This window comes from Sceloporus occidentalis, unplaced genomic scaffold (genome assembly GCF_023333645.1).
Source record: "Sceloporus occidentalis isolate IW3139 unplaced genomic scaffold, rSceOcc1.0.p SCAF_4, whole genome shotgun sequence".
Lineage (NCBI taxonomy): Eukaryota > Metazoa > Chordata > Lepidosauria > Squamata > Phrynosomatidae > Sceloporus > Sceloporus occidentalis.
The window spans coordinates 136,141,264-136,166,995 of NW_028316984.1; the positions used below are offsets into that span (position 1 = coordinate 136,141,264).

Below are 25,732 nucleotides of genomic sequence, written 5' to 3' on the forward strand. Positions count from 1 at the left end.
TTGTGCAGATTCTCCGTGGTCATTATTTTTGTATTACGGTGCGCCCTCGTCATACATGGGCGCGATATATGCGGCTTTCAGCATATGCTGAAAGCTGTGCTGAAAGGCATGACGCCACACCCCAGAAAGAGTACTGGCGTGTGTGCCTGTGGTGTGCTGTGCCGCCGTGGTTCAAGCATCATTAATTTAAATGGGCTTCAGCATACGCGGAATTTCCCTTACGCGGGGGTGGTTGGTTGTCCGGAACGGATCCCCCGCGTAAGGGCATGGACCACCATATTTATGTTCAACAGTAAGCCTGCCTTTACACTTTCTTCCTTGAGCTTTCTTAGTAGTTGTTTCAGGCTTTTGAGGTTTTCTGATAGTATGGTGTCATCTGTGTATCTTAGATTGTTACATTACTATTAATCCTGGGAAGGACAATCCCATTGACTTCAGTAACATTGAATAGCAGTGCTAGGAAGCGAGCATTAACCCTTTCCCATGTGCAGCACACTTCTGAAACTGGCCAGCCTTATTAGCTGTTTTAAAAACAAAAATCCGACATGCTGGACTTCAGTTTGGCCTTAGTCTCTATGGATGAATAACCCTGAAGATCTTTTCTGATTTAAAACAGTTTATCTAAGACTTTTCATGTAACCTAGGAACATATATAAAGGTTATTGATAAATAGTGATGTTGTAAGATGTCAAATAAGTCTCCAAAAGCTATTATACATAGAGATGTAGAGTGCTGCAATAATATATTGAAGACAAATATAACCGAATAAAGAAAAAAATGCTCTTTACTGTTTATTTACTTGTTAATGTTTTCTTTATAGTTATGTATAATCAGGAAGAAATGGTAAATTGCCATGAGTGGCAGTCTTGGGAATAGTAGTTTTTGTCTTTTGAAAAACTAGGATCCACATACTTCCTGCTACTGACAGTAACTCATCTGACACTTGCAGGAGAGCCCCCCCCCACTTGCACAACAGTTTTTAGTGGAACTTTCTGGAAGGAAAACGGTCTTCACACACTTGACAAACACTATTTTCCGTGGGTGCAGAATCCATGGATACAGAGAGCCAACTGTATTCATAATCAGAGATGATAGGTATTTGTTCTTTGGGTATTTCCTTGTGCTTGCTCATCAAGACATAGATTTCAGTGAATAGTTGTTTCTATCTTGTTCTTGCTACATTAGATTTCAGAGCGGAAAGTGAACATAAAATTCTATACAGATTTCAGTAACATTTTTTTTTTGCATCTGTGATGGCATAGTACTGTATTGTAACTTACAGCTAAAGTGTCCATTATTTTTTAAATTGTACTTACCCCGTCTGGATGTTGGCTTTCCTAACTCTTACCATGCAGAATTACAGATATTATGCAAATGCAAACTTACTTGTTGCATTTTTTTCCTTTCGTAATAGGATACCAGAAGGTCCTGTTGATCAGGGTCCTGCTGCAGGAAGAGTCCATGCTTTAGAAGAACAGCTAATAAAGGCCAAAGAACAGATGGAAAATTATAAGCAACAAACAGGAGATGGTTTGTATATGAGTTTTTTCCCTTGTATCTTAGAATGGAACACCAACCCACAAATGTGTGTTCTGTGTAATGAGATAAATGCAACAGTCCTTCATTGTCCTTTCCCCTCCATTTTGTTAGTGGGCTTAGGAAAAGACCATGAAATATTGAGAAGGAGGATTGAAAATGGAGCCAAGGAACTTTGGTTTTTTCTCCAGAGTGAATTGAAGAAATTAAAAAGCTTGGAAGGAAATGAACTCCAAAGGCACGCTGATGAACTTCTGTCTGACTTGGGAGATCATGAAAGGTACTAATAACTATTTGCTAAATGTTTGCTGTACTAAATTATGAAGACTGTGTGAAAGAGATGACAACAGGTTTGAGTAATAAATGAAATGGTGCACATGCAATTGAATCAGTTTATTCTACTATTTAGAATATAATATAAATGCATTGCTATGGGATATGTGTGCTTGCCCCCTCTGCTCTGCTGTAGAATGTACAGCACACCAGAACTTTTGCTGGTATCTGTATAATGTACAGATAATGTATAATACCTGTATTATGTGTTCTTGCAAATGTAAAAGAATGGCTTGTGTACAGACATCAGTTATTTCCTGCAAATCTCATTCAGTGGGTACACACCTAGGATCTTAGAGCCACATGACCACACTAGAGTAACACTGGGCCCAAACAGACAGTCCAAAATAAAGCTGCTTCGGGTCACTTTGGAGTTATGCTGGTTAAATGATGCATGTGTCCTAAGAGGCAGGAAGCCGCGCCAAAGCCATGCTCCAGTCCTAAGGACCAGAGCACAGCTTTGGTGCAGCTTCTGGCCTCTTAAGATGCATGTGTCATTTAAACAGCATTCCTCCAAAGTGACCCGAAGCAGCTTTATTTTGGCCTGTCTGTTCGGGCCCATAGTCTCCTATTTTGTTGTTTTTTGAAAGAGTTTGGATATTAAAGTGCTGAACATAAGAGATATGTTGACTTCCTGTATACATACAAAGTTTCATCTTTATAATAGTGTTCCCTCACTGTATTTTCCTTTCACCAGTCTCTTTATTTCATGGAATCTATTATGCAAAATGTTTTTTTTTTACAGAGGCATTCATAAGAGCCCAGCAGATAATAGTTGGTCTTAATGTGATGTTGCATCACTTTCAGCCACCTTTAAAATGAAACAAAAGGCTGTTGCTTCTGAAACAACTTGGAAGCACCTAATTTGTTATCACTGAGGTTTTTTTAGCCAATTTTTCCCCTTGGCAGATGGTAAATGCCATTGAGGCCACAAGGGTCTGTCCCATTTCCACTCCAGCTTAGTCACTGTTGAGGAGGTCTGCATGAGGCTCAATGATTTATCATGCAATTGCAAACTGGTACTACTTTGTATCTTTTATATAGCATTTCTTAATTTCATGAGGTATGATGGGCTCCTTTAAGATTGGTTCACCATAAAATTTGTTATGAGGAGGGTGATTATCTTCATTATTCAGATGGTAATGGTTGATATAGTTGGAGTTAAATCCAAACAGTAAGAGAAGCTAGGACTGAACATGTGTCCCAGATGTAAATTTTCATTGGATCTTTCATTATTTCTTTTCAAAATTAGCCATGTTTTCCAAATTAATTTTACATTTTCCTCTAAGGTCCAAAACACACTGCAGACATAATCCAGTTTGAGACTGCTTTAACTGTTCTGGTTCAATTCAAGGGAATTCTGGTAACTGTAGTTTTGTGAAACATTTAGCCTCCTTTGTCAGAGCGCTGTGGTGCCACAACAAGCTACAGTTGCCAGATTCCATAGCACTGAGCCAGGGCAGTTAGAGTGGTCTCAAACTATATTATTTTCTGTAGTGTGGTTTGGACCTAAGACAGTAAAACTCCAACCTTTCGAAGTTGAAGGCTTTCATGGCAGGCATCCATGGTTTTTTGTGGATTTTTTTGGGCTATATGGCCATGTTCTAGAAGATTTTCTTCCTGACGTTTCGCCAGCATCTGTGGCTGGCATCTTCAGAGAATGCTTGCCTGGAAAAAGTGGGTCTATAATATACTGTGTGAGCCTGGGAATTCAGGAGTGATTTGCATGTGTATTGTTCTGTGCTGATGGCAGGCCTCAGGCTGGGAGGCTAATGTAAAAAAGGATTAATTTTCTAGAACATGGCCACATAGCCTGAAAAACCCACAAAAAACCATATAGTTTGTTTGCTAAATAACTGATTTATTAGAGTTTGAAGCCCATTTCATATAACTGGCTGACAGATCAGAAACTTTTCTCATTTAGTTTATGTTATAATTTATAATGTTGGTCTCTTGTGCTGTAGAAATCCACATCAGCAAACTTGATGTGTTATCTAGTGGCACCAAAATAAAAACCATAGTAAGGTTTTAAATCTGATTTTTTAATTGCTGCATATTCCTCCCATAAAGTTTCATGGACAAGCTTGATGTTTAGACTTCATGTTCGCACTAGAATCTTTTTTGTGCAAGGTTGGGACAGATCAGCAGTCTTTGGCTTTAAAACAAATGCTGATTTTGGTCTGTGGAATTCAGAGTGAAACAGATGTTAAAGATTGCAGGGACTACCACTCATCTCCACCCCCAGTCCTAAGGAAAATCATCTTCATCAATTCAGGCATTGCCAAGTGTATTTCCTAGTTCAATTTTTTTTAATGAATTCAGCTTAGGAAATGCTTAGGGAAAGTTTATTAATGCTAGCAAATGATTAAACATAAACTCCTTAGGTCTGTATGAAGATTTGACTTTGATATTTAAAATTATTAATTAGCATATGTATAAGTATTACAGATTTTGCTCCCCCCCCCCCCCCCCCCCCCGGAATGATAGTCCTTTCTTAATTCTAAGGAGCTAAGCCTAGTTCTTTAGAGAGTGGACAGATTTATTTGTGTGTTACTCCTTGACTCTTACAGTGTCCATTTTCCATTCATTCTAGAGCAGTGGTTCCCAACCTGTGGGTCGGGACTCCTTTGGGGGTCAAATGACCCTTTCATGGGGGTCGCCTAAGACCATTGAAAAACACCTATTTAATTACAGTTATGAAGTAGCAACGAAAATAATTTCATGGGTTTGGGTCACCACAACACGAGGAACTGTATTAGGAAGGTTGGGAACCACTATTCTAGAGGGAATGACGGAGGGTTTGATGTATTTTTTTGTACAGAAGATTCTGATAAGATTCTTGCATCTTAGAACATGTCTGAAATGGAAGTGACTCTGGAGGTCATATATTTTCTTTGAGCCAAAAAACCATCTTCTTTTTTCATTGCTTGAGTGGCTATATTTTTTCCTGGTATTCCTTGACAAAATGCTCAAGGATGTTCAGTGGTAGAAAACTATACAGTATTTGGAGTTGCACTTTTAAATGTATGTGAAATGATGGACGTTGTAGAGTAGGAGTAGGGAACCTCTCTGTGCCCTCACTCATAGACTTCAACTCCTGTTTATCTCAGCTCTCACAGCAAGAGGCCAGATGAGAGGAGCTGCAGTCCAACAGTAGCTAGAAGGGAAACAGATTTCTTTTGAAACCTCAGGGGAGCCTGTGAATATACTAAATTTCCTCTCTAGCCTGCTACATCCTGTAGGTATGCTTAGGGATATTGAATTTACATGTCTTGTGTATAATTTTGGATACATTTAGATTTTAAAAATTTAGCAGAATGAAGCTGTATATTATTTTGTTGTTCTAAACTAAATTAATTTCTTCATATGTTTCAAGCTAAGGAGGATGACTTGTCTAGGAGTATATTTCATCACAGTATGAAGCTCTCTTAAGCTATAAAAGCCAAATATAAGACTCTTACAACACAGATTTTTTTTTTTGCCAATCTTGGTTCTAACTAGATTAATTTGTTTGCCAGAATGTTCAATAATTGTACATTTCCTTACTTTGACAACTGGAACATATTAAATTTGTCTCTTATCTAGACCTGGTATTAAAGTTAATAACCTGTGAATTATTTATGTCCCTGTTCATTTCTGTAAAACTGATATCTCAGGTACCATTGGCAAAATAATATTTTACAAGATGCTTTGTAGATGTTATTGACTTCAGGGGCAGCAGATTAAATTTCTGAGCTGATAGAATAATGTTGATGCCCACTATGTTAGATATTAAACAAAGTAGTCAGAGCGACGTTACTGAAAGAATAAAACTATTTATTTCATTTCAGGGTAAATTGAAAATATATACAAATGGAAGCTTAACTGTGATACAGATATTTAGATGTTTAAACTTTCCCTAAGTTTTTGCAACGAAGGGTGCAATCTATCACCATACGGAATCAACCAGAGGGAATAGCACTGAGCACGCTTAACCCCCTCATTTGAATAATATATGAGTAATGGCCTAGCGCACAGTAGACAGATTGAGGTACATCTACTAATGGAATTGCTTCTGTCAGTGGAATCATGGGGATTCTCTATAGCCCTCTTCTCATATACTCAAAAAACCTTCTCCAGAGGGCTGGGAAATCCTCCACAGATATTTATTTCCACAGCATAGAGGGGCATTATAGGGAAGAGGAAGAAAATTATGTCCCACTTGGACTGCAGTGCCAAAGTGACACCAGGAGGTGTAGCTGGTGGCTATATCTCTTGGACATGAATCATATCTTAAGATCATAGCAGACAAATTTAGGGTGTGTGTACTACTTTTTCATTTGCTAAGAAAACAAGTCATCTTTACTCAGTAATGAAAGAGAGTTAAGTTTGCATCAGCTTTTTATAAGGTCTGCTGTTCTCCCAAAGTACAAGTGTAAACTGATTCAATTAAATGATAGTTTAAAAAAAAAGGAAAAAAAAGAAACAGCTATTAATTTCTGTGCATAAAAAGTTCTTTTCTTTGAAAAAGAAGAATGTGTGAATTTTATGGAGAATAAGTCCCAAACTGCGAAGATTCTTGTTGTCCAGAATTCTTGTCCTCGGAGTTTCTTAATAGTAAAAAAACCCAAATATTTTTCATTAAAAAAAAAAAAAATCAAATATTCTTTCTATTCCTAGAACGGATAAAATTATTTGGTAAGAGTACATATAAAGTGAGAAAGATGTAATTTAAAAGAGCCCTGGTGGCCACTCACTCAAAACCATAAGGTTGCGAGTTCAATACCAGCGAAAGGCCTCAAGCTCGACTCAGGCTTGCATCCTTCCGAGTTCGCTAAAATGAGTACCCAGATTTTGGGGGGCAATTAGCATACAATTTGTAAACCGCTTAGGGAGTGCTTAAGTGCACTGATAAGCGGTATGGAAATGTACTTGCTATTGCTAATTTAGTAGAGACCTCCACTGATAATCCTTTCATTATAATTTCTCTTTGTTCCTGTGTTTTCATTAATTTTATTATTTTTAATATTTTTGTCTGATCAATGGAGTTTAAATGTATATCAAAGAATAAGGAACCCTATTTTTCTCAATTTTAACATATGTTCCACAGTCTTTCTCTTTATTACACTTATAACAAAAGCCACTCTTCATTGGTTAGAGTTTCAACATAATGCCCAATTTGAATTGTTCCAAATATTTCTCTTTACCCTGTTTAATATCAAACTCTTGGAGGAAGTATATATAACCTCTAGCAAACTCCCTTCTTTCTTGGGTAAGAATATATTTCTTACGTTCATATTTTTGTTTAAAATGAACAGTTCAAAAAGTGCTTCAAATGAAGACCATGACCCTGAACAGATGGGCCAAATGAAGTAGCTTCCAGCTGTTTCAGGGGCATGGTGTTTACATGATGCACTCCCCCAAAGCAGCCTGAAGCCATTCTGACGTAATGCTTCTGATTCTTTGGTCCAAAGCCAAAAAGAGCCGGGATAATCCAGTTCCTGGCATTGCAGCTTGGGTCCTGCAGGGCCATGCAGTTGCTGTTGTCCCGGCCCACTTGCGGCAGGAGCGGTCTCGGGTCCTCCTTCCCACCTGTCTGCTTTGGCTCCATGTTAAATTTCTAATGTTAATATATATATATATATATATATATATATATGTTGAATGATTAAGGATTGTTTAGGGCTGAAGTGAAATGGTTTACTTCACTAAAAGTTTTCACACCTTGCCAATTGTTATTAAGAATGTTTATTTTAAAGCGTATACAGGAAGTATATAAAATGCCTATATTGCTTAATTTTGTTTTTAAAAAACTAGATTCTTTTCATTTTGCTAATGGCTAAGGATGTGCATCATTAAACATCATTGTCAGTCATAACTTTCCTTTTTGCCCTGACAGAATCACTGATATACAGTCGGCCCTCTGTATCCAAGGATTCAACCACGGCTTCTACATGTATAAAACAAACCTTGATTTTGCCATTTTGTACAAGGGACTTCACTGTATTTAATGGGAATTGAGCATCCATGGATTTATGGAACCAAACCCCTGTGGATACCAAGGGCCCACTGTATTTTGTGATTTAGTCAGTCTTTTAACTGTTCTTTCTTCTATTCCCACTGGTATTTCAATTCCTACAGCTACTGAAATGTCCAAATCAAGAAATATCTGACATACAAACTGCCTATTTCTGGCATACATGTTAACGAATCACCTTTTCACTATTTTCTGGGGTTCCTCTAAATTTCAGGTTATGTTTACACTTGATTTTTGTAACATATCTTCTTTTTTATTCAAATTAATTTTTGTAGGATTCTTATTACTTAATTTTGAAATATGATGTTTCCTCTAATATGTTCAATTGCTCTGTAATCTTAACAATTTGTTATTCCAGTTTATCTCAGTTTTGAATTTTTAAATTTCTGATCCTTTAAATTTAATGCTTCCAGAACTTTATTTTTTTGTTACTCTTAAATATGTTGTATTTTGGTCTTCCTTTTTCCTCCTCCACAATTTTCTTTATTGAAGCTGCTAGGACTAGGTTAATATTCTTGATCTCTTTCTTTAGCTACAATGCAAATATTTTCACTAATTTTTCAATTAGAAAACTTTGGGGCAAAACAGACCCTCCTTTTACGCTGCTGTTTTAGCGCTGCACGCTCTGAAGCTGCATTAAAGCTGCCTTCACATTGCCCAGCTGCCCACACCTGGGGTGGCTTCCAGGTGCTCCAAAAACGTGGCATCTACATGCTGCATGCCATCAGAGCACCTGAAAGCCAGTGGGGCAGAAAAGCCAGCTTTATACTGGCGCAAAAAGGAGTGGCTATTTGCCTCTTCTTTTTGGGCTGGCAAAAAGGCGGATTGGGGCTGTGACATGTGGTTGCTGCAATCCCAATCTGGCTTTCTCAGGCGTAGCTTCAAACTACCCCTTTGGGACCGTCTGTTTAGCTCCTTCCTTGAGTATGCCATCCTTTTGAACTCTGTTTCTAATTCTAATTGGATTACTGAAAGTGTTTTACTTATTGACACTAAAGGGTCTTGATTCTTGTTTCTTATTCAAGAAAACCTTGAGTTACTTGGAGATTTTTGTAATACAATTTTGTTTTTTAATTTTGCTTTTTGATCTCCTCACATTATTATTACTTTTTATTATTACATTTTTATAACTTTCTGTCATTATTGATTCTCCTAATGCAAAAGTCCTAATTTAAAAAAAAATGAAATGAAAGAGTACAGTAATAACAATCTTTCCCTATAGCTCTTTTAAGAATATTAAGCCAACTAAACAATGTAACATCTCTATGTTTTTTGTCATGGTATCTGTGCATCACACATGGGATCGGCATCTGCAAAGAGAAACATCTTGAAAGCTTAGTTTTGTGGAAGCCCTATCCTCTCTCTATAAGTGCCTCTGGCTGGTGCCATTTTCACAGTTTGTCATATCCTTAGTGGCAGCATCTCTCTGAAGAATCTTTAGATTCAGCTTTCTTCTTCCTTCCTATTTGTTGATCTCTTAGAGGCCTATGGGCTCTTGGGTACTCTTCAAGAACTATGTCATTTACTGCCAGAAAGTCTCCCATGGCCACAATAAATGCCTCCTTTGCCTTGGTGAGGACCATAACTCTCAAATGTGCAAAATCTGTTACCACAAATACGTGTGGGATTAGAGCAGTTTGACTCAAACTGTTTCTGCTTGACCAAGCTGTCTGGTCATCCCCCTTGCACCTATATGATTGGCCTGCAAACCCTTTGGATTCCTCATTATCCTCCTTGGTGGATAGGATCATACTGATCATGGTACTGCACCTTCTATCTCAACCATGGTATCACTACTGATGGGCCTCAGTACTGCTGACCTCAAGGCTGTCCCATTTCAAGACAAGTCCCATAAGGTTAGGTGGGTCCATAAGGATACTATTTACCCTAAGAAAAAGAGGCAGAAAAGGGCTGGAAAGTCCCTACCCAACAACCGGAGTGACATTCTCTGCCAGTAGCCCAAACAGGAACACCCTTGGAGGTACCACAGTTGTAACATAATCAGAGAAGATCACCCAAACAAATAAACTCTTCTTGTGGACAGCTGTTAATGTTTGGCCATGATGGTAACAAGGATTCCAAATCCATTTGCCTAGTAGCAGAGGCCAAACTAATTTCATTAGTTAAGTCTGGCATTGGTTAAGCCTGATTTTATTAGTGTGCACCAGTTCGTTTATTTCTAATTCAACAAGACTGAATTAGTTTGAGCCAACTGATCATTTAAGTGTTGGCAGTGTTTACCAAGAACCTATATTTTCTTGAATTACAAAACAAAATTTATTGTCAGGATATTCTGAGAATGCCATACTATGCATAATGCATTGCAAAGGAAACTAGAGAAAGATGAAATAAATGAATTTCTCTTAAATCTTTGGACGTTGAGATTCTGAATGTATATATTGTTCTAGATATTTAAAATTCTTGACCTGTTAATCAAACTATTTTGACAGTTTATGGATAAAGAGAAAATATGGCTATTTTTCACATTTTGACAACTCCTCTAATATTTGCCCTCTATTTCTAACCCACACCTTTGTCTGGCACTAGCAAACTGAAAGTGTTTCAAAATAAATTGAACAGCAGGGAGGCTATATAGCAAACTTATTTTGAGATATTTGCATCTTTTCTTCTCAGTGTTTGGTGGCAATGACTCAATTTAGTAAAGGTTATTATGGCAGCCTGTCTGTGCCAAGGGATTTACTTCATTACTGCTTTTGTTAGGGGGAAAAAGTAAACTCTTTAGAAATGTGTGTTTGTGGATGGGGAGGGAGGGAGAGTGTTTAGTGGGCCCTTAGTATCCACTGGGGTTTGATTCCAGGACCCCCTTTTCATGCCATGGATGCTTGAATCTGTGCATAAAGAATCTTTGGATACAGAGGGCTGACTGTAGATCTGATTCCCCCCCCTCCCTTGGAATATTGCATTTTTATATGGATTAGAGACTGGAGAACATGTTGAGTATGGGTGGAATGCACACACACACACACACACACACACACACACGTGGGTGGCTCTGGCAGTGCAGAAGAAAAATATTTTTAAGATATGTTCCAAACTTTGTAAGTTCTGAAAATATAGTTTTCATTTTGTCATTATTTCTTTTGATTATTTCTTTGTTGTTTTTAATTTTTTTAAACAAACAGGTCAATAATGACAGATCTGTACTACCTCAGTCAAACAGACGGAGCTGGTGATTGGCGAGAAAAGGAAGCCAAAGATTTGACAGATCTGGTACAGAGGAGAATAACTTATCTTCAGGTAAGAATCTTTAGAGAGACTAGTTATATAGAAGGAAAACTATTAAAGTAATATCTAAGCTAGTATGGGGTGAATGTGAAAAAACAGAAGCTGATTTTAGAAACTATGTATCCAGCAACTATACTGAATAAAATAATGAACATATTTCATATAATAGGTTATATCCAGTTATGTGAGACCATCAGTAGATTGCTAAACATGCTGGAAGAAGAAATTAGCCTCTTACAAACAGTCCCTAAATTTACTTTTGGAGGGTCGCTTGTCTTTTTGGTGAGGAGAGAAAGAAAAGTCTTATTATGAGTATGAACACAAACAGATCATCTTTGAGATTAACTGAAAGAAAGAAGCTGGTAGCATGAGCCTTCATAGATTTGAGTCTACTTCCTCAGATGCAAGGAGTAGACTCAAGTCTAGGAAAGCTCATGCTACCAGCTTCTTTTTTTCAGTTAATCTCAAAGATATTACAAGAGCCCTTTGCATACTGATTTTCCAGACTAACTCAGCTATGTCTTTGAATTCTACCACTGTGAGTATGAATGTCGGCTTGCATGGTGCCATATGGAACCTGATACATAATTGAACATTATGTGAGATCATTTTAATGAGCATGCTTAAAATGCATTTCCTGTTATTTAGCTATAGAAATTAATTGTTATTTAGTTGATTCAACAGTGCTCTTCATCACCAGGATGTGGTGGTGGCTCACCTTTGCTCTCTCAATTGCTGGGAAAGGGGGGGAGGAGGCTATGGACGTGGGGGATGCGCGGGCTGGGGAGGAGGGGGATAACATCGGCAGGAGCGGAGCTCCCATTGAGGTAGTGCTGGGCAAGGGGAGATATGGCGGTGGGAGAAGGGACTTGCATTACAGAGGAAGGCGGGATCGATGCGTCATATCTATCTCTCCTTCCTGTTCCCCTCCCAACCAACGGGACCTGAGGGTCACTCCAACCATGCCACAAACCCTGTCGCTGCTCCTGTGCAATGCCAGGTCGATTAACAACAAGTCCCACATCCTCCATGATTTGCTGGAGGACACCAATTGCGACCTGGCTTGCATTACCGAGACCTGGCTTGGGCCTGAGGGGAACGCTGTGTGGGCACAGGCCCTTCCTGCTGGGTTCTCGGTGAAGGACCAGCCCAGGTTAGGTGGGCAGGGGGGGGGGGTGTGTGGCCTTGATACATAGGAACACCTTGTCTCTCACCAGGAACCACATCCGACAGACGTCCTTTATCGAGTGTATTTACCTGACCCTAAAGGCTAAGGACAGTCTAGGGATTCTGTTGGTGTATCGACCACCCCGTGCACTAGCGGACTCCCTTAACGAGCTGACACAGCTGGTCGCGGAGATGATGCTGGAGACACCCAGGCTACTTGTCCTGGGTGACTTCAATATCGCCCTCACGGCCAGCTATGTTCCACCCGGTGCGGCTCGGGAATTCATGGATACCATGGCGGCCATGGACCTGTCCCAGCTGATTGCGGGTCCAACGCATTTTGCGGGTAATACACTTGACATGGTCTTTTGTTCGGATGCGGAAAATCCGTGGGCGGAAATAACTAATATTTCCCCCCTGTCATGGACGGATCATTTCCTCGTGGAGGCAAAAATCAAGGCCTCTACCCAGATCCCCCCCGGGGGTGGTGGACCTATTAGGATGGTCCACCCTCGAAGGCTGATGGAACCCAATAGGTTCCAGGAAGCCTTAGAGGGACACATGGTTGGAAGTGACGGCGACTCTGTTGACGCCCTGACTGGTATCTGGAATACCGGTCTCTCTAGGGCTATACACAGCATCGCTCCCAAGCGCCCTCTCAGGCCCGCTTCCAAACGTAAGCCCTGGTATACGGAAGAGCTCCGGGCAAGGAAGCGGGTCCTGCGACGGCTAGAGCACCACTGGCGGAAACACCTACGCTTAGCCGACAAGACTCTCCTAGACCGCCTTTTGCAGGACTACGGAGAGGCGATACGAGCAGCTAAGAATTCGTTCTATGGTGCTCGTGTCGCGTCCGCGGAGTCGCGTCCAGCAGAGTTGTTCAGGGTGGTCAGGGAGCTAACTCAGCTTCCTCCCGCCCCGAACCAGATACTTGAACCTTCTAAGGCCTGCTGTGACCAATTTAACAACTTCTTCGCGGATAAAATCTCTCGGATAAGCGAAGGTCTTAACGCCGGCATTGGAGCAGAACCTAGGGTAGAGGCATCCAGAGCCTCCGTGGACTCCATTAAACTGGATCAGTTTGAGTTGGTAAGTACCGATAATGTGGACAAGATCCTCGGAAGTGTTCGGAAGACAACCTGCTCTCTCGACCCTTGTCCCTCATGGTTAGCAGCGCAGGGGGGACCGGCAGTAACTTTATTGTTACGCCGGATTATTAATACATCCCTGAGGGAAGGGCAATTTCCATCGGAGTTAAAATTGGCCATTGTAAAACCTTTATTAAAAAAGCCCTCCCTCGACCCCCTGGTATACAATAATTATCGGCCAGTCTCGCTGCTGCCATTTCTGGGGAAGGTGATCGAGAGGGCGGTTGCAATCTAGCTTCAGTCGGTCTTGGATGAAACGGATTATTTGGACCCATTTCAAACTGGCTTTCGGGCGGGTTACGGGGTTGAGACGGCCATGGTCGCCTTGGTCGATGATCTCTGTCTGGGCATCGACAGGGGAAGCGTGTCCCTGTTGGTGCTCTTGGACATCTCAGCGGCTTTCGATACCATAGACCATGGTATCCTTCTGGAACGCCTGGTGGAGGTGGGAATCGGGGGCACTGCGCTCCAGTGGTTCTGGTCCTACCTCTCTGGGAGGTTCCAGATGGTGCAGCTGGGAGACGTGTGCTCCGATAAGTGGGCCCTCACAACTGGGGTCCCTCAAGGAGCCATTCTGTCTCCCATGCTATTTAACATTTACATAAAACCGCTGGGAGAGATCATCCGGAGACATGGGGCGCGGGGTTATCAGTACGCTGATGACACCCAAATAGTCTTCTCTATGTCTCCGACTGATGCAGTGACCGAGGATGGCGTCTCTCCTCTCGTGGCATGCCTGGAGTCAGTAATGGGCTGGATGAGGAAAAACCGACTCAGCCTGAATCCAGAGAAAACGGAGGTACTCGTGATAGGTTCCCCTGGTCCAGGAATGGCGGTGGTTCCACCTGTCCTGAACGGGATCACGCTTCCTGTGAAGGACTCCGTGCGCAGTCTGGGGGTGCTTCTTGATTCGTCGCTTCACCTTACATCTCAGGTGAATGCGACGGTCAAGAACACCTGTTATCAGCTTCGGGTTATTCGCCAGCTGCGCCCATACCTGGCCCAGAGGGACCTTGAAACGGTGGTACATGCTCTGGTAACCTCTAGATTGGACTTCTGCAATGCGCTCTACATGGGGCAACCCTTGTATCATACCCGGAAGCTACAGTTGGTACAGAATATGGCGGCCAGGCTGGTCACTGGCACTTCCAGGACCAGCCATATTACACCGGTACTCAAAGATCTGCACTGGCTGCCTATTCGCTTCCGGGCACAGTACAAGGTGTTGGTGATTACCTATAAAGCCCTACATGGCTTGGGCCCAGGATACCTGAAGGACCGCCTCTCCCCATACATTCCGCCCCGCACCCTCAGAACTACTGGGCAGCAACTACTTAGGGTTCCTGGGGCTAAACTGTCCTCTACAACGAGGAGGACGTATTCCATCGTTGCCCCGACCCTTTGGAACACACTGCCCACAGAGCTCCGCTCGGCCACCTCCCTGGCTCAGTTTAGAAGGGACTTAAAAACCCTTCTATTTCGAACTGCATTCCCCGAGTGAAGTCCTTGATGGCCTCCCTCTCTATGTTGACGGCAAGATGGATGGCTGACCGGGGGGTTTTGAAGTTGTTTTTAATTTGTATAATGTATGTATTGTTTTATTATGTTGTTCACCGCCCTGATCAATGGAAGGGCGGTATATAAATAAAAGTTTTATTATTTATTATTATTATTTATTTATTATTTATTATGGAAGGGATGAGTGTGGGATATGAGGAGAGAGGTTTGGCAGTTTTGAAATGTGAGATAAAGAAAAATAATGAGAGAGTTGGAAAAGACCCCAGGGCCATCCATTCCAACTCCCTGCCATGCAGGAATACACAATCAAAACAGTCCTGACAAATATCCATCCAGCCTCTGGTTGAAAACCTCCAAAGAAGGAGACTCCACCACCCTCTTAGGCAGTGTATTCCACTGTTTAAAAGCTCTTGCCGTCAAAAAGTTTTTCCTAATGTTTAAGTGGACTTTCTTTTGCTGTAGTTTTAATCGGTTGCTCCATGTTCTTAGTCTCTTAAGCAGCAAAAAACAAGCTTCCTCCATCTTCCATATAAAACCATTTCAAATATTTGAACAAGGCTGCCATGTCACTTCTTAACCTTCTCATGTCCAGGCTAAACATACCCAGCTCCCTAAGGCACTCCTCATAAGGCATGGTTTTCTGACTTTTTATCATTTTGGCCACCCACCCCTGGAGACATACCATCTTGTTATTATCCTTCTTGAATTGTGATGCCCAGAACTGGACACAGTATTACAGATGAGGTCGAACCAAAGAAGAATAGAGAGGTACTGTTACTTCCCTTGATAGCATTTAGCTTCTATTCATGCAGGCTAGTATCGCATTGGCTTTTTAGCTGCCGCATCAAACTGTTAACTCATTCAGCTTGTGATCTACTAGGACTCCTAGATGCCTTTCACATAAACTTGTCAACTCAGGTGTCACCCATACTATATCTATGGATTTCGTTTTTTTCTGCCTCAGTGTAGTACCTTAACTTTATCCCTGTTGAAATTAATTTTGTTAGTTTTGGCCCAGCTTTCTAACCTGTTAAGACTATTTTGAATTCTGATCCTGTTGTCTGATATATTATCTGTGTGTTGTGTGCCTTCAAGTTGTTTTTTGGGCTCATGAACCTATCAAAGGGTTTTCTTGGCAGGTTTTTTCAGAGGGGTTTGCCACTGCCATCCTTCGAGACTGAGAGAGTGTAGCTTGCCCAAGGTCACCCAGTGAATCTTCATGCCTGAACCAGTATTCAAGCCCTGCTCCCCAGAGTCACAGTCCAACTCTCAAACCAACTCTCAACTCTCCTAATATGGCATCAAATTAGATAAGCATGCCCTCTATTCCATCATCGTAGTCACTAATAAAGATGTTGAATAGCATTGGGCGCAGGACAGAATCCAGCTGCACCCCACTAGTTACTTTTCTCTAGGATGAAGAGAGTATTGGTGAACATCCCATGGGTTTGGTCAGTCAACCAGTTATAAATTCACCTAATAGTAGCCTTGTGTAGCTCACATTTTAGCTTTTGTGAAAGAGTACCATAGGGGAACTTGTCAGATGCCTTACTAAAATCAAGATATGCTATATCCACAGCATTCCCTTCATCATCCTAAGTTGTAATTCTCAAACATGAGATAGGATTCGTCCGGCATGACTTGTTTTTGAGAAACCAATGTTGACTTTTAGTGATTATACCATTCCTTTATAAATGCTTACAAACTGTTTAATGATCTGCTCTAGAATCTTTCCTGGTATGGATGTTGGGCTGACTGGGTTGTCTTCTTTTACCCCCCCACCTTTGAAAATGGGGACAACATTTGCCCTCCTCCTGTTGGCAGGGACTTGTCCTGTTGTCAAAGAGTTCTCAAAGATTATTGCCAATGGTTCTGAAATTACTTCTCCCAGTTCTTTTAATACTTTTGGATGTAGTTAGTCTGTCCTTGGATACTAGAATTTGTTTAGAATAGCCATCTTCACCTACCATATATACTCAACAATAAGTCAAGAAATTTATGTCCCAAAATGGACTCCAAAATCATGGGTTGACTTACATACAGGGCAATAAGTTAATACTGCTTATAAAGGTCTTAAAAGAAGTGCCCACCCTTTCCTCATAGCCAGAGATCTTTAAACTGCTCCTGTTTGAGTCCCTGCACATGCACTCTTCTGTGTTTGTGTGTCTTATCCCTCAGCCTTCCTTCACAGTCAGAGCTAACAAACAGTTGGTGGGAGAGAGAGCTAATCTCCCTGTTGCCTCTTCTGCCTTCTGGACAATTGTCTGCAAGATAAGTGAGGAATTTGTTGGACCTTATATTCTTGGTAGAGTTTGACTTTGAAGAAATATCATCCAATTCCTTAGTCTGGTTTAGATGTCTGTTGTAAACCCTCACAATGGCATCATGATTTCTTTTTCTCCCCCTTAATTTTTATCCAGATGTTCTCAACCTGGCCTTAAATTACGGATCTCTTCACAGATGTAAACATCTTTGACATATTAATGTTATTCCTCCTCCTTTCCTGCTTGGTCTTGCTCTCTGAAATAGATTATGCCACTCTATCACTACATTCCAGTCATAAGACTCATCCCACAGGTTTCAAAGAAGTAAAAAAAAGAAGTAAATGAAATGAAGTAAATCAAATAGTGATGCCTATTATATCATATTTGGTATGTGTTAAAAGTCCATGTTTATATATTTATTTTTATTTCCCATACATTAGTGTAGAGACATGGATCATTTCCCCAAGCTGCTTACTGAAGTTTTTTTCTTTTTCTTTCCATGGGTGGGTTTTCCTCCTATTTGCCCAGTTCTCTCTATAACTTCCAGGGTATTATTTCTAGCACTTGATGAACTTCTGCCCTCAAGAAAACTGTTTCCCTCTCCCGCATTTAAAGCCCTTCTGATCAGGTTTGTGAGACTCTTGGCAAAAGCCTTCCTGCCAACTTCTGTGAGGTTGATATTTTGGGTGATGAACCTTGCCCGTGGTCCCGGTCTGGTGCCAACTGGATGAAGATGCCAGTTCATCTGCAACTCAGGATCAATGCAAAAACTCCAAACAGGCTTTGCAGCTTGCTGGAACAATGCCTAGTGAAACAGCTGTTTAATTAAAGAATCAGACTCCAGCTGTTCAATCCTTAGAGGGCGTTATTTCTTTGTTTCCAAATAACACGAGCTAGTTACTACAATACAAAAACTCTTACTGTCACACCACACTATCTTCAACTCTCAGACTCCAAACTCCCAGAATTCACTAGGACAGTGTTTGTTTTCTTATGTACAACATTCCCACGATGTGACTACTAGGCCAGCCTCCTTCTTGTACAAGTTGCTATGCAACATAGAAACCAATCCTTGTTCAGACTGAAGACATATCATATTTATATTTAGTCTTGTTCATTTGACCTTGAACTGTGTCTGTGGCTCAGGCTTCTGGCCTACAATTGTAGCCAATTTAGACTTCTGCAGACATTGTCACATCTGAACATTTTTACCTTAAATATACATTAACATACTTGCCTGAAGTCCATTTTCATGAAACTGCAGACCATGGTCCAGGAAGCCAAATCATTCCTGTTGGCACCATCTGGGGAGCCAGTTTTTCACTTCCACTATTCTTCTCTCCCTTCCTGGGCTGTGTCCTTCAAGCAGAAGAAGAGACAAAATGACAAGACAAAATGACATGAAGGTCCTTCAGCTTTCTATCCATAACCTCATAATCCCTTATAATGTCATGAAAGCTATACCTTGCAGTGTCATTGGTTCTCTTGTGTACCAAAGGAAAGGGATAACAGTCAGTGAGTTTGATGAATCCTGTCAACTCTGTTATATCGCAGATTTTTGCTCTGCTGACACCTCTTGAAAAAAGCAAATCAATTTTTCTTTTCTCGTCAGCAAGCAAGATCCCTACCACCCACACACATCTCTTCTGAGGATTGTTAGGAGACATTCCATGCGCTGAAACTTCCAAAGTCAGCTGCATATTCTCAGAGGACTGACACTGTTGCCCTTGTTACTGTCCCTCAACATCACTGATAATGGAGAGAGCTTTAAATTGATTCTATAGCTCCAGACTCACAGACTGATTCCTGACCCGTCTGTTTCTTTGTTTCACATTCCTCCAAATGTCTATCTTTTGTGTTTGGGAACTGATCTCTTCCTTGGAGACATTCCTTGTGTGTTCCTCATCCAGGAAGTCTGCTCCACTGTGTCCAAAAAAACCTCAAGCTCCGTAAGATGCTGAAGAATAGATATATAGGCCTGATATTGCTGTATCTTCTCTTCCAGCAGGGCAAACAACTTGCACTTGCTTCATGCATAGTTACCCACATCCTCCAGCAAGAACAGAAACATACTACAACTGTTTCAAGTGATTGCTGCAGCTCCCTCACCATTCATATTCAGTGGTCTTAAGTAGGCAATGAAACAGAACTCCAGACCTTCTTTGATAAACTCTCCTGCTAAACACCAATGTAGAACATGTATTGGCCTTGCCTGTTAGATGAGCTTCAAGTATCTGACTCAGTTCCTCTCAGCAGATCCCTTGTCACCCTAAGATCAGGTGCTCAGGAAAAGGACCCAGGCCTACACACAAAAGAACAATGGAACACTTACAAACTCACAAGCAAACCTCCTCCCAACTCACACAAACAAAGAGCCTTGACCCAATAAGTTCTCCCCAAGGATTCTCAAGGCATCAAAAGGTTTAACTGAACAGGTACAAGCTCACCTTATGCCAGGGCCGGCTCTAGATATTTGGCCACCCTAGGCGAGAAATATTTTGGTGCCCCCCCCACCCCCCCGGTAGCCCCTCAAAATGTAAGAAAAATGTAGGATATGACGTATGGCAAAATGTAGGACAAAATGTAGGATGTTCAAAAATGAAGAACACAACCAACTAAAAGCCAAAAACATTAATAAAAAACAATATACCGTATTTTCCAGCATATAAGTCGACTCTTTAAGTCTGCTTTATGTGCCGGATTTTTATCCCAGACACAGGCGAATGGCATAGCCACCTCCCTGTCTCTGGGGTCCTTGCTGGGTCCTCTCCCAGCCAGCCGGCATTCGCGCCGGCTGGAGGGGGCCTCTCTGGAGGCCTGAGAGAGGATCTGCGGCAGCTGGGCTCTTGCCACCATTTTTCTTCCAAAAGGCAGTGGAGAAGCGGCTCCAGAGCTGGCCGGGCCAAGGAAAAGAGCCGGCCCCTTACTCCTCGCCGTCGCCACCACCGCTGGGGATCCTCCGATCCTCCAGAGGCTTCGGAAGTCCTCTGCGGGAGCTGCCGCTGCTGCCGCCACCTTAGATCCTCTGCTCCTCCAGCGGCTCCTTCTGGGTAGAAGTCTGAAATATAGGATGTGTCCTATAAAAGGAGGCCAGAAAAGAGTCAAGCCTTGATATCTGGACCCCAGAACATACTCTAACTCCCAGAATCCCATAGCCATGAGCCAGAAAAGAGCCAAGCCTTGATATCTGGACCCCAGAACATACTCTAACTCCCAGAATCCCATAGCCATGAGCCAGAAAAGAGCCAAGCCTTGATATCTGGACCCCAGAACATACTCTAACTCTCAGAATCCTATAGCCTTGAACCAGAAATAAGTTAAAGCGCTGCCAAACCTGGTTATTTCTCTCGTCCCTCCCTCCCTAGCCTCCAGGGCTTTTTGGCTCCTCCCCCTCAGGCCCCACAAAAAGTTTAGGGGCGACACCTGCGCTCCTCCTGGCTTTGCCAGGGTGGGGAGGAGAGGAAAGGGCACTTGTTGGAGTGCGCGTGTGCATGCGCGCAGCCCCAAACAAACGCCAGGGCGCCACTTGCACTTCTGAAGCCAAGAGGAGCACAATTGGCACCCTGGCGTTTGTTTGAGGCTGCGCACATGCACACGCGCGCTCCAACAAGCGCCCTTTCCTCTCCTCCTGGGGGCACACAGCCCAGCAAAGCCAGGAGGAGTGCTTTCAGCGTCCTGGAGCTGGAGCTGTGCACACGCATGCGTGCACCAAAAGAAGCGCAAATGCCGCCCTTGACCTTTTTGCACCCCTAGACGACTGCCTATATCACCTATATGCTAGAGCCGGCCCTGCCTTATGCTGTCTCTTCTACCATTCCCATACAAAATGCCTATTGGCCTTGCCTGTTACTCAAGGTCTGTTCACTAAGATCCAGGGACTGGGGCTGCAGCTGTATAGAGAACTAGTGACTTCTAGCTCCTTCCCCAGATTATGGAGGTGCGGATAATGTGATCAGAACAGATGGGAAAGGGGACAGATAGAAATAAGGGTGAAATCAGGAATGGGGAGATAGATATGGAGAGGGACAGATAGGGAAAATGACAGGTTCTAGTTGGGAGTGGGGGAGGAGAGTTGGTGGTAATCGTGCCTGGGGGAAGAGTTCAGGAAAGGTTCTTACACTGATACTAAAACAGTGAAACAAATGCATGCATGCCAGATGTTTAAACCTTCTGTTATTCTGTTATTTTGTTATTTTGTTTTATGTATCTAGAATCATTCATTGGATGGTTTATGGGAGAAATCAGGTATGGAAATACAAGTCCATACCGAAGTTAGAACCCATTTGCTCATCCAGTGGGTACCTGAAATACTAAACTCAGAAAGTGATTTGAAGTTTTTGGGAGCAAGGTGAATGACAGGAGCCCCAAGGTCAATATTTGTTGAGCAGCTTGGAGTGAAATTGTATATTTGTTTCTTGGTTGCCTGCAGTGAATAACCAGTTAATGTGGGTTAAAAATGCAAGAGAAGTATTGTGCAGTACTTCCCTTATTACTGGGTCCATACTTTTTTTGGCTACGGAGCATCTTGGAAAAATAATGTAGGATACAGCCTTTAACTCCTTTAGATTACATGAGATATTATAGTGGCTAAGTATGTCATTCCGTTTGCCTTCATATCTTTCTGATCTCTTTCATCTGTGAAAATGCTAAAAGACATATTGAAAGGCTTACACTAGATAAGTGCACTATAAGATGTTGTTACAGGTGGATGCAGATAAAAATGATTTTGAGAACTGAAACTTTTAAAGGATATGAGGCTTAATCCAAAATAAGAACATGTTGATGATAGAGATATCTACAAACTGGTATTTTAAAAAGAGATTAGAATTAATAATATGGATGTTAAGACTGCATCACGAGAGGGCAAAACAGGGTCACCATCTTTGAGTTTGTGTATATTAAAATATATTTGTGACTCTGTGTTGTACAATATCTCATTTTGAAGCATAGATACAAGATTTGAAGCACTTCCTCTTCTTATTTTACATTATGAAAGAACAAGATGTTACATACAAGAAGAAGGCAGCGCTGCCATCCATCTCCTTGCTTGCTTCCCTGCATGCCTCTTTCCATTCCCACCAGTCACAGATTGTGCTAAGCAGTCAGCCAGGCTGCAGCATCTTCATCGGCCACACCTGGTTTGCCCCTCCTCCCTTGACCCCTCTGGTTTGTGCTTCTCAGCTGAGTGAGATGGGAGCCTGACTGAATATAGCCATATGCCTGTCATGGTGGTGCATGTGGGAACAAGAGAAAGGAAGGCCAAGAGGGATCTGTAACTGAGTGATTAGCTGGCCAAGAACATGAAGCAGAGGTAGTGGAGAAGGACCTGGCTGCTGCGCCTAGTGTGATGTGTGTGGCAGCAACACCGAGGAGGTATCCCTGTTTTAATAATAATAGGATTTATTTATATGCCACCCAGTCACTGGAAATCTGGGCGGCTTACAACAGAGGGGATAATACAAGGCAATAACAATAAACAGGAATTAAAAAACAAAGGTAACATAGCAATGCATTAAACAATAACAATAAAATAAGATAGCGATTAACAATAGCAATAAATGTTTTCCTCATTCTACAACTAGCGAAGATGGGGAGTTTGCCAATGCCCCACTCAAAGGGAGGAAATTAAGGCTTGGGGGCAGGTGGGTGGAGCTAAGTGGTGGTACTGCCTCCCTCACCCCACTCAAGCAGAAGGAGAGGAAGGTTCTCCGGACCCCTTCTAATTTGTCCGTCCTGGCTGGGAAGTGCTGCTAGGGTGAGGAGAGTGGAATCGGGGCAGCCGTGAATTGCAGGTAAGTGAAACTGCAAATCCCATAGCTCTCATACTGGGGTCGTACTGTATTCCTAAGACAAGAATAACAGTGTTTTGTAGTGGTTTGAACATGGGACTTAGACTCTGGAGACTAGAAACATATAATCATAGAGTTGGAAGAGACCACAAGTTGGAAGGGACCACATCCAGTCCAACCTCCTGCCATGCAGGAACTCTCAATCAAAGCATCCCCAACAGATGGCCATCCAGCCTCTGTTTAAAAACCTCCAAGGAGGGAGACTCCACCACTCTCCAAGGGAATGTGTTCCACTGTCGAACAGCCCTTACTGTCAGGAAGTTCCTCCTAATGTTGAGGAGGAATCTCTTGTCCTGTTCTCTGGAGCAGCAGAAAACAAACTTGCTCCCTCCTCCATGTGACATCCCTTCAAATATTTAAACAGGGCTATCATATCACGTCTTAACCTTCTCTTCTGCAGGCTAAACATCCTCAGCTCCCTAAGCCGTTCCTCATAGGGCATGGTTTCCAGACCTTTCACCATTTTAGTTGCCCTCTGTTGGACACACACCAGTTTCTCAACATCCTTTTTGAATTGTGGTGTCCAGAATTTGACATAGTATTCCAGGTGGGGCATGACCAAAGCACAATAGGGTGGCACTATTGCTATCTTTGATCTAGACACTATACTTCTATTGATGCAGCCTAAAATTGCATTGGCCTTTTTAGCTGCTGCATCACACAGTTGATTCATGTTCAACTTGTGGTCTACTTGGACTCCTAGATCTCTTTCACACATAGTCTTATTCAGCCATGTGTCCCCCCCATCCCATATCTGTGCATTTCATTTTTCAGCCCTAAGTTTAGTACCTTACATTTCTCCATGTTGAATTTCATTTTGTTAGCTTTGGCCCAGCTAGTCTATTCAAGTCATTGTGAATTTTGAACTTGTCCTCTGGGGTATTAGCTACTCCTCCTAATTTGGTGTCATCTGCAAATTTAATAAGTATGCTCCCAATTCTGTCATCCAAGTCATTGATAAAGATGTTGAATAGCACAGGGCCCAGGACAGAGCCCTGTGGCACCCCACTGGCCACCTCTCACCAGGATGAAAAGGAGCCATTATTGAGCACCCTTTGGGTCGGCAGGTCAACCAATAACAAATCTATGTAATACTAATCTTGTCTAGCCCACATTTTACAAGCTTGTTTACAAGAATGTCATGGGAAACTTTGTCAAAGGCCGTACTGAAATCAAGATATACTAAATCCACAGCAATCCCTTCATCTACCAAACTGGTAATTTTATCAAAAAAAGAGATCAGATTTGTCTGGCATGACTTGTTTCTCTGAAACCCATGTTGACTTTTTGTGATTATGGACTTGCCTTCTAGGTGTTCATAGATTCTCAGTATAATGATCTGCTCTAGAATCTTTCCTGGTATTGATGTCAGACTAACTTGACAATGATGTTTATCACACTATACTCTTAAAGTGCTACTATTCCACTTTGACTCCTCTAGCTGCCTCCTGTTGCATTCGGGGATTGGCAGTTTTAAGGAGGGGTATTTAGAATTCTCAGGCAGAGAATTGTTGGGATCCTCTCCCCCCACCCCTTTCTGAAGATAAGGACAATGTTTGCCCTCCTCCAGTCTGCTAGGACTTCTGTTCTCCAGGAGTTCTCAAAGATTATTGCCAATGGCTCCGACATTACATTTGCTAGTTCTTTTCATACCCGTGGATATAGTTCATCTGGTCCTGGAGACTTATATTCATTTAGATTAACCAGGTATTTCTGTACTATCTCTTTACTTATTCTGTGCTGAAATTCCCCTATTCTGTCCTCTGCTCCTTTATCCTCAAGTTGAGCACCCTTTGCCTTTTCTGAGAAGACTGAAACAAAGAAAGTGTTGAGTAATTCTGCCTTTTCTCTGTCCCCTGTTAGCATTTTGCCATCTTTTCTGATCATTGGCCCTACCATTTCCGTCTTCTTTCTTTTGCTGTGGACATAACCCAAAAAGACTCTTTTATTGTTCTTAACTTCTCTAGCATTCTGTGCTTTAACTTTTCTGGCTTTACCTCTACACATACTCACTATTTATTTGAATTCCTCTTTGGTGATTTCCCCATTTTTCCATTTCTTATACATGTTCTGTTTAAAACTTAGCTCAGTTGAAAGTTCCTTAGTCATCCATCCTGGTTTCTTGAGACACCTCCCATTTTTTTTCCTTGCTGGAACTGTTTTAAATTGTGCCTTCAGTAGCTCTCTTTTGAGAAACTCCCATCTATCTTGAACTCTCTTCTCTTTTAGTATTCTTGACCACGGGATCACTCCCAGTATCTCTCGGGGGCACATTACAGACCGCTGGATTGCGGCGGTCTGGCTCCGCCTCTGCTTTCAGTGTCCGGGAGCCGCAGCGGCCAAACCGTGCGGCTCCTGGACGCTCTGAGGAAGGAGCGCGGAAATCACGCTCCTTCCTGGGCCCCGGAAGAGACGCCACGAGGCACTAGTCACGCACTCGCGGCGTCACTTCTGGCGTGTGACGTGCGGACGCACAGCGTCTGCAACATCAATATGGCGGCAGCCGTGTGGAACGGCCGCCGCCATTTGTCATGGACTCTGTCCATGATAGGGTTAGGGGTGTCTGGAAGAGACGCCCCTTTTTCAAACTGGGACGTCCTCAAGACGTCCCTAATGGCGGTCTGTAACCAGCCTAAGTTTACCAAAATCAGCTGT

At 42.2% G+C, this 25,732-nt stretch overlaps 1 protein-coding gene across 2 annotated transcripts in view; it reads left to right on the forward strand.

The window, feature by feature from the left end:
* The window catches only part of FUT8 (fucosyltransferase 8), a 142,587-nt gene that overhangs the window by 58,453 nt on the left and 58,402 nt on the right, over window positions 1–25,732 (forward strand). For both annotated transcript variants that reach the window (XM_089521673.1, XM_089521675.1), the window contains 3 exons: window positions 1,415–1,530; window positions 1,651–1,816; window positions 11,029–11,143. In XM_089521673.1, the coding sequence (XP_089377799.1) occupies window positions 1,415–1,530; window positions 1,651–1,816; window positions 11,029–11,143 (397 nt within the window). The remainder of the gene's footprint in view (window positions 1–1,414; window positions 1,531–1,650; window positions 1,817–11,028; window positions 11,144–25,732) is intronic.